The sequence below is a fragment of the Bombus terrestris genome, chromosome 4, assembly GCF_910591885.1.
Source record: "Bombus terrestris chromosome 4, iyBomTerr1.2, whole genome shotgun sequence".
Classification (NCBI taxonomy): domain Eukaryota; kingdom Metazoa; phylum Arthropoda; class Insecta; order Hymenoptera; family Apidae; genus Bombus; species Bombus terrestris.
Window position 1 is genome coordinate 99697 of NC_063272.1, and position 16589 is coordinate 116285.

At 45.5% G+C, this 16589-nt stretch overlaps 1 protein-coding gene across 42 annotated transcripts in view; it reads left to right on the top strand.

The window, feature by feature from the left end:
• LOC100647948 (microtubule-actin cross-linking factor 1) overlaps positions 1 to 16589 on the top strand; it is a 52456-nt gene that overhangs the window by 24311 nt on the left and 11556 nt on the right. For 25 of the 42 annotated variants that reach the window (XR_007223934.1, XM_048405436.1, XM_048405447.1 and 22 more), the window contains 14 exons: positions 1993 to 2272; positions 2610 to 3060; positions 3159 to 3416; positions 3492 to 4065; positions 4199 to 4222; positions 4372 to 4842; positions 4918 to 6123; positions 6222 to 6305; positions 7385 to 7606; positions 9176 to 11946; positions 12204 to 12215; positions 13015 to 15142; positions 15231 to 15478; positions 16240 to 16314. Coding sequence is in view for 41 of the 42 variants with exons in the window: in XM_048405436.1 (XP_048261393.1) it covers positions 1993 to 2272; positions 2610 to 3060; positions 3159 to 3416; positions 3492 to 4065; positions 4199 to 4222; positions 4372 to 4842; positions 4918 to 6123; positions 6222 to 6305; positions 7385 to 7606; positions 9176 to 11946; positions 12204 to 12215; positions 13015 to 15142; positions 15231 to 15478; positions 16240 to 16314 (8804 nt within the window). In the remaining variant the exon portion in view is untranslated. Of the gene's footprint in view, positions 1 to 301; positions 1083 to 1418; positions 1646 to 1992; positions 2273 to 2609; positions 3061 to 3158; positions 3417 to 3491; positions 4066 to 4198; positions 4223 to 4371; positions 4843 to 4917; positions 6124 to 6221; positions 6306 to 7384; positions 7607 to 9175; positions 11947 to 12203; positions 12216 to 13014; positions 15143 to 15230; positions 15479 to 16239; positions 16315 to 16589 lie in introns of those variants that run through there. The other 17 variants (XM_048405453.1, XM_048405445.1, XM_048405455.1 and 14 more) reach the window with 7 other exon arrangements.

The window sequence follows — 16589 nt, forward strand, 5'->3', positions numbered from 1 at the left end:
GACCAAGGAACGCGTTCATCGAAGCCTCGAACGGTAGACACGTGTCGCGGCTAGGGACGCGCGACGATTCGCATCGCGAAACCTTACCGGTGAAACGTGCGAGCGGACGGTCGAACGAACGAACGAGCGCGCAAAGAAGCACGAAAAGAACTCGAAGTGGGGGATCGGTCTCGATGAGCTACCTGTAGTGCGCGGCAGTCTGTTCGCGATACGCGCGGTGATGGCCGTACCTGCCGTCAAGTGTCTCCTCCGATAACTAACTAATTCTTCCAGCGTTATCATTCCCTCTTCTGTTCGCACTTTCCCCTTCCGCTACTTGGCGGATTCCTCTATCATTCTCCCCGCCAACAGGGTATCGTATTTTATTTGTCCTGATCTACGTTGACATTGTCTTCTGGTCCAGTGAACACAGTTCCCCGCTCGAGGCGGTTTCTCCAAGAGTAGGCGCGATCGCTCCCCCACTTTCAAGAAGCGTTGGTGCTAAAAACGAATCGCAATTCGGTGCAGCTACTCGATGCGCTCTCAGACGATCGCGAGTCGTTCGTTCCGTTCGAATCGCACACGTATCAGTCGCTTCGGTTTTTTCTTTTTTTTTTGAACTGACCATCGAGAAGATACGTATCGGTCGCGTATTCGCGAATCGATAACTGTTTTTCAAGTCGTGTCGAGTATCTAACTCGGACTAACGGTGATAGACGGACTGCCGACTTTCGATAATCGGCTTTCACGAGCGGCGTCGCGCGGTATAAGCTTGGAGAGACCGAGACGCCGGATAAGGCTACGAATGAGTAGCCGTACGTGCCTTGCCTCTATTCCTGGAGGTCGATGTTAGTTTCTTGGAGCAACTCGGTCCTTTCGACGGCCGCCAGAAGAGAGACGAGAGATCCCCGTGGATACAATTTCGTACCGATACACGATGTCGATATATCGGTTTAGCAAAGGTGGCAGACTGTTCGTGCAAGGCACCAGAGAGGATGACGCTCGCGAGAACGTCGCCTCGCCTGCTCCGTCTACTGCGACGCCTGTCACTGATGACTTAAGAGCGATTTACACCAAGAGAAGACTGTCGACCGAGGTTCTAGGTAGGAACTCCGACAAAACGGCAAGTTCGACGAGTAACCTGGCTACGAGTTTCGAGGCTCGAATGCTTTGATAAGATATTTCCTCGTTAGTCGATCGTGATCAACTCGTTTAAGGGTCTAGAAGTCACGGCACGATCAGCTTAGATGGTGCTAAGTTGGAACGTAGCCAAGCTCGGAGTCGATCGTGACGCGATTTCGAATCAACCGGTTGATCACGAGCACGAGGAGGCCTCTGAAACTCGTTTGAACATCGCCGGTTAGTCGGAGCTTCGTTGGAATATTTTCGTGCGGGGTTCAGTGTGTTTACGTAGCGAAACTGATAACGCTACGATTTAGGATCGTCGATCGAGTCAACGAAAACTTCGAGACGCGGCGAAAACGGCACGAAACGTATCGTGACCCGGATCGTACGTAAAACGACCACATTGACACGGGGCGAGGAAAGATGCGTGGCCGAGGATCTGACGAAACGTGCCACCTCAGGCTACTTGCAGGAGACCGCTGCTTCCTCCTCCTCCTTCTCTTTGAGTCGACAGGCTTCGCCAAAGCCGAAAACCGTCCGGGTAAGCGTAATCTTGGCAATTTTGTTTCGCGTTCGCGACGCGAGACTCTTCATTTTAATTTCGCGTTTTCGTGTAACGCATTACAAGGACAGGCTCGTCGTCGTCGTTCGTCCCTAGGTTCGCGCTTCTTTTCACGTTTAGTGGCAACAGGGTGTAGTAGAAGGGCAGGACGAACATTTCGGGGCTCGAATCGTGCGATTGAACGTCGAAGGGCGAACCAAGCGGAAGCGACATCGAGGTCGATGCACGACACCAGAATTAGATCTAAACGAAAATAAACCTGATGTACTCTCGTGAATATACAAGCATCGTTTGTTGACGAACTATGACCTTTTCTTTTTCTCTAGATATCCGATATTGTAGTGGGTCAGGAATCGAACGTGACTGCCCGTGAAGCTCTTCTGAGATGGGCCAGACGATCGACGGCGCGTTATCCTGGAGTGCGCGTCACGGACTTTACCGGATCGTGGAGGGACGGGCTAGCTTTCAGCGCATTAATCCATCGAAACAGACCAGATCTGGTCGATTGGAAAGGTGCTCGTGCTAGTCAACCACGAGAGCGGCTCGATCGGGTCTTCTACGTCGCGGAGCGCGAGTATGGCGTTACGAGGCTTCTCGATCCTGAAGGTAAAGATCCACATTTTAGATCCTATTTTAGACGCTCGATAAACAGATCTTTCCTTTTTGGCGAGTTTCCTCTCTTGCCACTTTGTACACGCGTTTTCTCCTCAACGTTCTCTTTTTTCCTATGTTTTCTCCTATGGTCGGGAATGCTCGAGGCCGCCACCAATGTCTAACACCGCTTCCGGTCGACGCTCGAACCGTGACGTTCTCTTTTACCCTCTGCTTTTTCCATTTTGCACGATAAGACAGCCGAGCGATTCTTTTTGGAAAGCAGAGCAAGAGAAGCGTAAAGATTCACGTGATATGCAAGTGCTTTAGGTTTTTGTATTTCGTGTTACAGATGTGGACACTCCTGAACCGGATGAGAAGTCCTTGATAACGTACATCTCTTCGCTCTACGACGTGTTCCCGGAGCCGCCAACGATTCACCCGTTGTACGATGCCGAGGACCAGAGGCGCTCAGAGGAATATAGAGAGCTAGCTAGTTCCCTCCACATGTGGATCCGCGAAAAAATGTGCCTGATGCAGGAACGTGTCTTCCCGCCGACCTTGATAGAAATGAAAAATTTGGCAGCCGGCAGTACGAAATTCAAGAATGAGGAAGTACCGCCCAGATACAGAGACAAACAACGACTTTCTTACATCTTCAGGGATTTGCAAAAGTACTTCGAAGCGGTCGGTGAGGTGGACATCGAACCTCACTTACGTATCGAGGTTATTGAAGAAAATTGGAATAGATTGATGATGCTGCATCAGGAAAGAGAACAGGCGATAATCGACGAAATTAAACGGTAAGGATAGGGATAGATATCCCTTCCTTAAGTAGCGAGATTATTCGCATCAACGATTCGTTTCCGTTCCATGCTCGAGCATGTATCTTGTTTCTCAGACTCGAACGACTGCAACGATTAGCAGAGAAAGTGCACAGAGAGATGAAGGCGACCGACAATCGATTGGAGGAACTCGAGAGACGAGTGGAGGACGAAGCCAGGCGTCTCGATCGACTTCATCCTCTGGAAGCGAAACATGCGGTGGATCTTTTGGAACAGGATATTCGTAACACCGAGGTCCAGATCCAAAATATTTTTCCAGACGTGCATACACTTACCGAGGGGCGATACAGTCAGGCGGCCGAACTTCGCAAAAGGTAGCTCTCGCGATATCATTTTCTGTTTCTTCCGTATTCGTTTGCGGAAAAATCACCGAATTATCCGTGTTATAGAGTTCAGAAGCTACATCAACGGTGGGTCGCCCTGCGATCTCTTCTTCATAAACGTTTGGTACAGCCGCTGTCGGCCGTATCTTTCCCGGTAGAAGAACGCGTCGTTACGAAACACCGTACTACCGTCCATGAAACCCGATTGGTCGACACCAATCCACATTTCCGTGCGTTACACGACTGCATCGACTGGTGTAAGGCGAAGATCAAACAGCTCCAGGATGCAGACTATGGCTCCGATTTACCTAGCGTGCAGAACGAACTGGAGGTTCACCAAAGAGAACACAAGAATATCGAGCAGTTTCATCCTAAAGTGGAGAGATGTGTGCAGGCTAAGAGCCACTTTCACGCCGAGGAATTGACATTGTACAGCCAACATCTGACTGTTCTTCAAAAACTTCACACTGAATTATTGGCGGCCTCGAATAAGAGACTTTCCGATTTGGACACTCTACATGACTTTATACAATCGGCGACTAATGAACTGGTTTGGCTGAGTTCTAAGGAGGAGACGGAGGTGACACGCGATTGGAGTGACAAGAATTTGAACGTGCAAAGTATCGAGCAGTATTACGAGGTAATTTATGTTTTAATATTTTTTTGCGATTATATGACAGTATACATTATATACTAGTATATACTAGCATCCTGAATTAAATGGTCATCAAATCTGATATAGAAATCATTGATACTTGTTTTTGCCCTGCAAGCGTACGTTTGGATCTGGTATAGAGGTAACGAAGAATATAATTTAAAGCGATCATGGTGTATGATAATCTGCATGATGGACGAATTTAGAAATATTTACACGCATCCAAAGACGCGTAGATCATTGTAATCCATCTATGAATTCATAATGTATAAATTGTCGATTTTTTTACAGTCCCTTATGAGCGACCTAGAGAAGCGGGAGATTCAATTCTCCGCGGTGCAAGATCGAGGCGAAGCTCTGGTCCTTCAACATCATCCCGCCGCGAAAACAATCGAAGCTTACATGTCCGCCATGCAGAGTCAATGGACCTGGCTTCTTCAATTAACTCTTTGTCTAGAAGTTCATCTGAAACACGCAGCACAGAGTCAACAATTTTTCCGGGATGTTCAACAGGCTGAACAGTGGATCTCGAAGAGAGATGAGTCGCTCAACACCATTTATTCCCAATCAGAATTCTCCTTGGACGAGGGTGAACGTTTATTGAAGGGTATGCAAGAGCTGCGCGAAGAATTGAATAGTTACGGCGATCATGTGCAGAAACTGGTTGATCAAGCGAAGGACGTGGTTCCTATGAAGCAACGTCGACAGCCTGTGGCACGGCCTATGCAAGTTACGTGCGTCTGCAGTTACAAACAAGTCAATGTAAGTAGAATGACCATTATGTCGTTCATTCGATGTCTGTCATATTACTTTAACATGTAAATTGCTTGGTTTCAGATGTCGATTGAGAAGGGCGAACAGTGTACGTTATACGACAACTCTGGTAGGATAAAATGGCGCGTAAAGAATCAAGAAGGCGTCGAGTCCCCTGTTCCAGGCGTCTGCTTTGCTCTTCAGCCACCTGATAAGGATGCTCTCGATGCTGCGGAAAGATTGCGACGACAATATGATCGAAGTGTTGGATTATGGCAACGGAAACAGCTTCGATTACGACAAAACATGATTTTCGCGACCATCAAAGTGGTCAAAGGCTGGGATCTACCGCAGTTCTTGGCTATGGGTCAGGATCAGAGAACTGCTATCAGAAAAGCCTTGAACGAGGATGCTGATAAACTGCTGTCCGAGGGCGATCCTGCTGATCCACAATTGAGGCGACTGAAGCGAGAAACGGCCGAAGTGAACAAATTGTTCGATGAACTGGAGAAACGTGCCAGAGCGGAGGAAGAGTCAAAGAACGCGGGACGTATTTTCAATGAACAGATATCTGCCATTCAAGAAGCATTAGACGAAGCAGAGAGAGTTTTGAATACTCGCATAGCTGCGCCATTACCAAGAGACATTGACAGCTTAGAACATCTGGTTCTGCAACACAAAGATTTTGAGCAAACTCTCAAACGTCAAACATCAGATCTAGATAAAGTTCAGCAAACTTTCCGTGGTATTACTTTGAAGACTCCAGCCATGAGAAACAAGCTCGACGCTGTTACCACCAAATGGACAAATATTTGGAACTCGAGCAATCTGTACATCGAGCGGCTAAAGTGTGTTGAGATCGTGCTTTCTAGTCTCGAGGAGAACACAACCTCGGTATCCGAATTGGAAGTGAAATTGGCATCGTTCGACGAGCTGCCACCGGATCTGAAGGGATTACAGAATGTACTAGAAGATCTGATGGTGCTTCAAAATGCCATCTCTCAACAGCAAACTGCAATGGATAAACTGAACGAAGATACGCAGAACGCAAGACATGTTGTTGAAAAGTCGAGGCCAAGTCATCGTGGCTCTCATTCTGATATGGATCGCTTAGACGACGAAGTGAACAAACTAAACTCCAGATGGACCAATCTCTGTGCTCAGTTGGTCGAAAGAGTTCGCAGCGCGGAAGCAGCTTATGGCCTAGCTCAACAGTTAGAACATGCCTATCGTAACGAGGTTGACTTTATTGACGAATCGTACGAAAAACTCGAGGTGGAGAATGCGAAGGTAACGTATAATTCTTCTTGATTCTGATGAATCGTGATCGATTATTCCCAGCCTGTATATTTTATACACGCTTTCTTTTACGTTCTGTTTCCCTTTAGAATCTATTGAACAAGGTGGTAGAACGAGCGCCGGCGATCGAAGCAGTAAATGTGACGGGCAGTCGATTGATTCGTGAAGGAAAGGTAAGATGACAAGCGACGTGATTGCGAATGGATATATTCGCAACCCCTAGGTAGGCTTTGCTAGTATTAGGTAGCCTTTAGGTAGCCTGTTAGCTTACGGTATGAACGCTTGCGTGAATGGGATATTGCGTGAGTCCTTTGTACGCGTTAGTCTTCTCTAGAAGAACACCTTGCGCGATTGTCGTGCGTCGCGATCCCACGTTGCGCTCTCCTTTCGATTACCTTCTTTGTCCGTCCCGACGACTGCTACATGAAGCTACATGTATTGCTCTACATAAAAATGTGTTTACCGTCGTGGAGCCTCGATCATCGGGACATCTGTCACGAGCTGTCATCAAACTGCAAATCATTAGGAGAAGCGATCGCTATTGTCGTCATTGTCGACTGTATGCCTACTGGATAAACTGTAAATCGCAGCCCAGTGTTAATTACAATCTGTTCATGACGACGAACAGACATTTCGAGATCTCAGTTATTTTCAGGGATTAATAAAGTCGCAAGTCTATATTTCTCTTGCTTTTGTCGCATTAAAAATTGCTTTAATTTCCTTTCCGCTATAGACACCGTAAATACCATTACAGGCTTAGCTGATGACAAAATATACTTTGCTTTTGGTGGCTTTGCGAGTGCGAATGGGAAGCGACTGTTCCTTCATCGAATCGGAAATCTATTTCTTTATTTTAGTCTCCGTCTTGAGTATATTTGCACTCAAGTTCGAACATTCTATACTCAGATTCAAACGTTCCCTGTTCCGTGTCGTTCCTCACTTTGTGCACCTTTCCTTTCATTAGCAATTATTTATGTTACATGACATCTCGTAAATTTTCTACAGTATGCAAAGTAGAAAAAGGTAATTTCGTTCTGCTTAATTCACGATCCTTGAGGTATACCTATCTTCCATAGTACGTAGCTTTTTCAAATTCTTATATACATTTCTTGCATATGGTCAGCTTGCTTTAAGGTTCCGTAAGATATGATGGCAGTAGGGGTAGCTAAGGGAATAGAAAGGGAATAGAGAGACGCACATGCGATAATCTAATTCTATGCACTAACCGTAACGGGCTAACCAAAACCCTTAGATCTACGGACAAAGGCTTCGAGCGTTCACGGAACAGCTGGAAGATATCTGCCCGTCTTTGGATGCTTCGGTGAAAAAACCGCGACGAGAGTTCGTCTCAACGGTTGATGACGTCGCTCGTGATCTAGATACTCTGAACAAGAGGTACACCACGCTGGTGGATCTTCTTCAGGAACGGGTTACACAGCTGGCAGCGCAACAAACCGAGGAGACATCTCAACAGGTAAGATATTTCCTCTCTTTCTGTCCTTGCTTCCTGCGCGTTCATGTCATCGGAAGATCGATTAATATTCCACATTCTATATCTTGTCTTATACGCCTTGCAAATTACGCGATTTTCCCAGAAATGTATTTACGGAAATGGCGCCATTTATAATCGTTTAGCCTTCAGCGCGCCATTAAACGCTCCAATTACATAGGATAATGCAATCTGTAGATAACATTTTAATGTTTATCACGCTTCGTCAAGCAACTGAAATGCGAAAGGTTAAGATAAGAAATAGAATAACAATTCGACTATGTATGATATTTATGGTCTTTATCCCTGCGTGTGATGATGAACGAATATTCAATCTGGAACGAATTACACGCGCCTCGCGGCTGTAGTTAGATCATGGTAAAGTCCTTGCCATGGGGCATACACGACCCGCAAAATGCTAATTGCTCGACCGTCTTAATCGTCAACATGCACAAAATTGGCTGTGACCGAGTCTTCGTCCTTCTCCAATATTCTCAAGTCCGCCTACGGGCGGCACTCACGCATAACAAACTGGTTCTCAAATGGAATAATACGCAACTAGCGACAAAGATTCATCCTTCCCGCCGCTTCCGCGTGGGATCGATACACAAGCGTATATTACCGCGAGGCATGATAATTTTCCTTGCACAACTGGTGCTAATCAACATTCGTTTATTACGCTATTGTGATGATGACACGTTTCAAATTGTTGATGGTTGTATGTTTTCAACCGGGTCGTTCATTTTTCATTTTAATACTACACCGTCGTACTTAATCCACTATGCTAATTGCTAACCGTTAAGGAAAACTGGGACGCTCGACAATCGCGATGATTGGAGTTGCGATGGTAACAGAGAAGGGAATACAAAGTTTTTTCTCCACATCATGTGTATGAAATCGACCGAATTATATGCACGATATTCGTCGATTACACGATGCTTTAATCTTACTCCGATTTTACGAAGGTTCACATCAAGTTAGTATAGAGTTGTGTGCATGGAGTATTTAGGACGAATTAGCACGAGACAAAAGGGTCAAAAGACACGTGTCATTAACCGCGAATGTATGCTTCTCCATTTGTAAAGAGCAATCGGTCGCGTTTCTAAAAAAAGAATTTGGCTTTTTTACGCGCGGGTGTCTCGTTTTGCGAGTTTACGAGACGATCGGCATTTTGCCAACTTTAGACAGTTGACTCAGTCGTTCGGAGATAATCGCGCTAATTAAACCTTCGTCTCGAATCGTCCCGTTGTCCTTTTGTATGGCCATATTTCTGCGAAAGTCCTCCTTCGAGAGCAATCTACAGCCCTTGACACACGACGCAGTTTCTAAACGACCGGTACGCGGGTCAAATTTTTAAATCTGCTACGACGATAGATCTACTCGATGAGGACGATCGTGGTAATGTCGTTTGATAGAGGTGTGGCGCCGTAATTAAAGAGAGAAAGATGTAATAGGAAGAGAGGATGCATTTCGTCCGGGATCGGCTAGTGGATTCGTCAGTAAGGCTACCTAGCAGGCCTCGGACGAAACGTGATCTTCATTTTTTCTGAAAAGTTCCAGGAGGCTCTGGAGGGTCTCCAGAAATGGCTAACGGACACAGAGGAAATGGTATCCAACCAGAAATCACCATCATCGGATTACAACGTAGTTAAGGCGCAATTACAAGAGCAAAAATTCCTGAAGAAGATGCTAATGGATCAGCAAAACTCAATGTCCTCCTCGTACAACATGGGCCAAGAAGTGGCGGCTGAAGCGGAGCCTAAGGAACAGAAGAAGATCGAGAAACAACTAAAAGATTTGATGGCAAGATTTGATAATCTTACGGAAAGCGCTGCTAAGAGAATGGAAGCACTTGAACAAGCGATGGGAGTAGCGAAACAGTTCCAGGATAAACTGATACCGCTTCAAACTTGGCTGGACAAGACCGAAAAACGCGTGAGAGATATGGAGTTGGTTCCAACGGACGAGGAAAAAATCCAGCAACGCGTTACCGAACACGATGGTCTTCACGAGGATATTCTGTCAAAGAAACCTGAATTCAGTGAACTTACAGAGGTTGCTAGTCAACTAATGTCTCTGGTAGGCGAAGATGAAGCCGCTGCTTTGGCTGACAAACTTCAGGACGCGGCTGATAGATACGCTGCATTGGTCGAACGATCGGAATCTCTTGGTAACTTGCTTCAACGTTCGAGACAGGGTTTACGTCATCTGGTACTCAGCTATCAAGAACTTCAGGCTTGGATGGAGGGTATGGAAATCAGATTGTCGAAATACAGAGTGCTGGCTGTGCATACGGAGAAGCTTCTTCAACAAATGGAAGACCTAGCTGACTTGACCGAAGAGGTTTCGACTCGACAGACGGAAGTAGACAGTACCACCGATACTGGATTGGAATTAATGAAACACATCTCGAGCGACGAGGCGCTTCAATTGAAAGATAAACTCGATTCTTTGCAACGGCGATTTAATGATTTGGTTAGTCGAGGTTCCGACTTGCTGAAGCACGCGCAAGAGTCTCTTCCATTGGTGCAACAATTCCATGATAATCATAATCGTTTAATGGATTGGATGCAGGCTGCGGAATCGGCTCTGCAATCAGCCGAACCTCGCGAGGATGAAATTATTAGATTAGAAATGGAAATATCGGAATATAGACCAGTTCTAGACAAGATCAACGCCGTTGGACCGCAGTTGTCTCAGTTATCTCCGGGTGAAGGGGCGGCGACTATCGAAGCTCTAGTCATCAGAGACAACAGGAGATTCGCCGCCATTGCCGAGCAGATTCAACGAAAGGCTGAGAGGCTTCAGCTGAGTAAGCAACGTTCGCTGGAAGTGATCGGCGATATCGACGATTTACTAGAATGGTTCCATGAAGTGGATAATCAATTGAGGGAAGCAGAACCACCGAGCAGCGAACCGGAAATCATCAGGGTACAATTGAAGGAGCATAAAGCCTTGAACGACGACATATCCAGTCAGAAAGGACGTGTTAGGGATGTTATATCCACGGCAAAGAAGGTGATCCGTGAAAATGGTCAATACGAGGACAAATCTACGATCAGAGAAAATATGGAGGACTTACGAGAAACCATGGAAATCGTATCCGGTCTTTCAATGGATAGACTCGGTGCTCTGGAACAAGCTTTGCCATTGGCTGAACATTTACGCGACACTCACATTGATTTAGTCAGCTGGTTAGAGGAGGCTGAACAACAAGTCGCAATGCTTCCTATGCCTGCTTTAAGACCCGATCTAATAGCCGCCCAACAGGACAAGAACGAGTTCCTCGTGCAGAGTATCAACGAACACAAACCTTTGGTCGAGAAGCTGAACAAAACTGGTGAAGCATTGTTGAAGCTGTGCAATGAAGAAGAAGGTATCAAAATACAGGACATATTGGAAGCAGACACTACTCGATATGCAGCCCTCAGAGCAGAACTTCGTGGTCGACAGCAGACTCTCGAACAAGCACTTCAGGAATCTTCTCAGTTCTCCGACAAGCTGGAAGGAATGCTGCGTGCTCTCTCATCAACCGCCGATCAAGTAAATGGCGCCGAACCGATCAGCGCTCATCCTGGTCGGTTAAGAGATCAGATGGAAGAGAATTCCGCTCTGGTCGACGAATTGGCTCAAAGATCCGAGGCCTATGCGGCTGTGAGGAGGGCCGCCGATGACGTGATCAGCAAGGCAGGTAATAGAGCTGATCCAGCCGTAAAGGACATCAAACGGAAGCTGGACAAATTGAACAAACTATGGAGCGACGTGCAAAAGTCGACGACCGACAGAGGTCAAACGTTAGACGAAGCTTTGGCGATCGCCGAGAAATTCTGGTCCGAGTTGAATGGCGTGATGTCGACTCTGCGAGAGCTTCAGGATGCTCTTGCTGGTCAGGCGCCACCAGCAGCTCAACCTGCTGCCATCCAACAGCAACAGGTTGCCTTGCAGGAGATTAGGCACGAAATCGACCAAACGAAACCAGATGTCGAGCAAGTACGAGCTTCTGGTCACGAGTTGATGGGTCTTTGCGGTGAGCCAGACAAACCAGATGTTAGAAAGCATATTGAAGATTTGGATCAAGCATGGGATAACGTGACTGCCCTATATGCCAGAAGAGAGGAAAATCTGATCGATGCTATGGAGAAGGCCATGGAGTTCCACGAGACCTTGCAAAATCTTTTGGAGTTCCTACAAGAAGCCGAGGACAAGTTCTCCAGTATGGGACTGCTAGGAAGCGACATCGACGAAGTTAAAAAACAGATCAAACAATTGGCCAATTTCAAAGCCGAAGTAGATCCTCACATGGTCAAGGTCGAAGCTCTAAACAGGTAACAAAATACGATTCTTTTCTTTTTGATTTCCCCTTTGCGATTTGTTGAATTCATGCGTGATCTCAAAGGAAAAATCTATTTCGCGAGTTTCCCTACGAACATTTGTTCCGCATAGATTTACTCTAGTAATCTATTTATGATACCCCGCCGTGCGATATTCCATTTGTACGATAACGCAAGAAAGCCTCTCTACGTATAATCAGCGAGATTCTAATCCAACTTTTGTTTTTCCGCGCCGGTTCCTGAACGCATAGGAGTCTGATAAGGCAAGTCAACCTCTCTCTGTGTTGTAGCAGTAGTTAGAGCATGGCTTACAATCTTTTTTATATATATATATATATATATTATACCTCGATTACACCTTCGAGTATATAATAGATCCAGGTTACCCAAATGGCTCCGCCCCTTAGCCCTTTTAATCTCATAATTCCGTAACATTATCGTAATACCCCAGCTGAAGTCGGATGATTGGAATCCTTAACTGTCTCTGTTGGTTGGAGTTCGAACAGTATTTGGTCGACGAACGTATCTTGCCTGCATGTCTGCCTTGGCTGTTGCCTGGCTCGTGACGTGCCTGTTCTACTTACACATATACTATATCGTAGGTATTTGCCCGTGGACTCGACGGAGGAATGAGTCGCGAATTTCCTTTCAGATGATACCACGGAGTAACTCTATTGACGACTTCCGGGTTAAATAAATATTCTAGATAAGATAATTTGTGTAATACGTTTATTATGTGATTTTAATGATGCCATACGATATTAAAGGCATTCAAGGCGATGTGTCACATATTTATTGTAATCGAATAGCATGAAGGGCAAAAGAACTTGATGACGTCAAAAGAGTAATTCCTTACAATAATTTTGTATCGCTCCTTTCCCGTAGAATTCGTCGACCCTGTGTTCATTATGACTAAACATCGATTCTAAACGTACGAGTTTAAACAAAGGTCGGCATCCTTGATGAGCCGATTCCTACGGTGTATGCTTTCTCACATTTACGCGTACAGTTTTCGATTAACGATCTACATAAATCACGCAAGTATTCCTCGTGCAATTTCAGACAAGCTGCCGAACTGACAGAGAGAACGTCCTCGGAACAAGCTGCGGCCATCAAAGAACCGCTTGGTGCCGTTAACAGACGGTGGGACGGACTGCTTCGAGGTCTCGTGGAGAGGCAAAGACTCTTGGAGAACGCGTTACTACGTCTAGGGCAATTCCAGCACGCTCTAGACGAGTTGTTGGTATGGATCGAGAAGACGGACGACACTTTGGATAACTTGAAGGCCGTGGCCGGCGATCCTCAAGTGATCGAAGTAGAATTAGCTAAACTGAAAGTACTTGTGAATGATATTCAAGCCCATCAGACCAGCGTGGATACTCTGAACGACGCTGGAAGACAGTTAATAGAGGATGGAAAGGGAACAGCCGAAGCTTCGACGACTGCTGAGAAATTAGGCACTTTGAATCGTCGTTGGCGCGATTTGTTGCAACGTGCTGCTGATCGTCAACGAGAACTGGAAGATGCGCTTAGAGAAGCGCAAACCTTTACGGCGGAGATACAGGACCTTTTGTCTTGGCTGGGTGATGTGGACAATACCATAGTAGCTTCGAAACCTGTTGGAGGATTGCCGGAAACGGCTTCAGAACAGTTAGAACGCTTTATGGAAGTGTACAACGAATTGGAACAAAATCGTTTGAAAGTCGAATCGGTTCTTCAACAAGGACAAGCATACTTGAAGCGTGCCGATTCTACTAGTGCCGGTGGTCTGAATCACAACTTGAGGACTTTGAAACAACGATGGGATAATGTGACTGCTCGCGCAAGTGATAAAAAGATCAAGCTTGAGATCGCTCTGAAAGAGGCTACAGAGTTCCACGATGCACTCCAATCGTTTGTCGATTGGTTAACCAACGCGGAGAAGATTCTCACGAATCTGAAACCTGTGTCGAGGGTAATGGAAACTATACTCGGACAGATAGAGGAACACAAAGCGTTTCAGAAAGACGTTGGAGTTCATCGTGAGACTATGCTGAACCTCGATAAGAAGGGCACGCATTTGAAATACTTTTCACAGAAACAGGACGTGATTCTAATCAAAAACTTGTTGATAAGTGTGCAACACAGATGGGAAAGAGTAGTTTCGAAGTCTGCAGAGAGAACCAGGGCTCTTGATCACGGATACAAAGAGGCCAGAGAATTCCACGATGCTTGGTCCAATATAATGAACTGGCTCGACGAAACGGAGAAGACTTTGGACGAGGTTGCCGGTGATGGCGCCCTTGGAGGAAATGATCCAGAGAAGATCAAAGCTAGATTGAATAAGCACCGTGAATTGCAGAAAGCTCTCAGCGCCAAACAGGGTACCTATGACGCAACTATGAAGAATGGAAAATCATTAAAAGACAAAGCGCCTAAAAGCGATGAATTTGCTCTAAAAGAACTTTTGAATGAGTTGAAGAACAAGTGGACCACTGTTTGTGGTAAGTGCGTGGATAGACAGAGGAAGCTCGAGGAAGCATTGTTGTTCTCGGGACAATTCAAGGACGCTATTCAAGCGTTGCTGGAATGGCTTAGTAAGTCTGAGAAGCAGCTGGCGGACACCGGTCCACTTTATGGCGACCTTGATACTGTAATGAATTTGGTTGAACAACATAAGACCTTCGAGAAGGATCTCGAATCCAGAGTCTCTCAGATGGAATCTGTAATCAAAACGGGTCGCGAGCTTCTTGCTAAGGCGACACCTGATGATGCATCTGCTATAGGATCACAGCTTGCTGAAATAAATAATCTTTGGGACACGGTAACCAAGTTGTCCTCTGACAAGACTGAACGACTCCAAGAAGCCCTCAGAGAGGCTGAACGCCTTCACAAGGCAGTTCACGTACTTCTGGAGTGGCTGAGTGATGCTGAGATGAAGCTGAGATTCGCTGGACAGTTGCCGGAAGACGAACAGGAGAGCAGGAATCAGTTGATGGAACACGAAAAGTTCTTGCGTGAATTAAGCACCAAAGAAATTGAAAAAGATCAAACATTGGAGCTGGCTCACGTGATTCTTGCAAAGGCACACCCTGATGGAGCTTTGGTTATCAAACACTGGATCACGATCATTCAGTCCAGATGGGAGGAGGTTTCCACCTGGGCCCAACAAAGGAATCAAAGATTGGAGAATCATATGCGAGGACTTCAGGTATTAATCTATTTATTGACGCTTAGAGATACGTATTGATTCTTTTATAAATTTGTGAACTTTATTTATTGTTTTATTCATTCTTCAGGACCTCGACAATCTTCTGGAAGAACTACTGTCATGGTTAGAAGGTTTGGAGAACACTCTCAACGCTCTTGAAGCTGAGCCTTTACCAGACGATAAAGCTACTTTAGAAATGCTGATTGTGGATCACAGAGAATTTATGGAGAACACCAGTCGAAGACAGAACGAAGTTGACCGCGTCTGCAAAGCCAGACAGATCAAATCTGCGAAAGATACGATGAAGATAACGAAGGCTAAGTCACCTGCTCCAACGTACGTTCATGTTCCTTTTTATTTATCTTTTGTCTTCAAATGTCAAAATCGCCGAAGATCGCGCTCGTCAAAATCCATCGTTTGTTTGAGGTAGAAAAAGTAAACGAGATTCGCCTATGTGCTTCTCGATATTGATTTAAGTAACTGAAACGTTTTCTGTTCGTTTTCGTTTGCGCTTTGTCCTTTGGAAATTACACTTGCCCGTGCATGTGTTGCGTCTGATACTCTACTCTTCTAGTTATATTTATTTATTTTTTTTGTTTTGTTTTGTTTTTTTTTTACTTTTCTCTTTGTCTACGTAAACGATTTTTGATAATGATTAAGTACGGACGTCTACGAGGACAGCTGGTGGTTTCGACAGAAAGGTGCGTTCACGAATAAAACGGGTTGTCGAGGTCTCTGATCGGTTCATTTCGAAGTAGCAGCATGGTATGTGATAGAGTACTTTTGAGTCTGAAAAACCGAGTACGGACACTCGAAGCGCATCCAAGGCGTTCACGGAGAATAGGCCGCTCTATTTATAAACATTACTGTCGAATGAATATTAAATATTTTTTCTTTTATACACAAGTAATACTTGAATAGCATTCTAGGTGGCCTATTCTCCTTTCTCCTTTCCCTTTTCCTTCGTTTGCTCGTCTCACAAGGAAACTCGACGATCGATCGTTGACATGGGTTTGAGCGATCGGTGCACGAAAACGCGAGTTCTGCCAGTATTGGGTAGAAAAATGTCAAGTGATGTGACGCATGTTCCTGTTTAGCCGAGCCAGCCCAGGCCGTGAGAGAACACCCGATTTGTTGCCGCACATCGGCCCACGGTTTCCACCCAAAGGAAGGTTCGTCACACCTACCGTTACTTCGATTCTTCCTAATCATTCGTGCTTTGCTTTAAACCCCTAACACACTTTTCCATTTATCTTTCTATTTATCTTTTGCAGTTTAATCGATCGCGTCGGTCGTGTCATGGATGAACAATTCTCCTTCATAGATTATTTCATTTCTTTTCTTTCCTTCTTCATCTTCTCATATTTGTACTTTTTTTTCTGTTAAGTTTCGAATAATCATTGTGGAGGTCGTTTCTGGTGATTTACATATTTTAGCGTTCATCAGC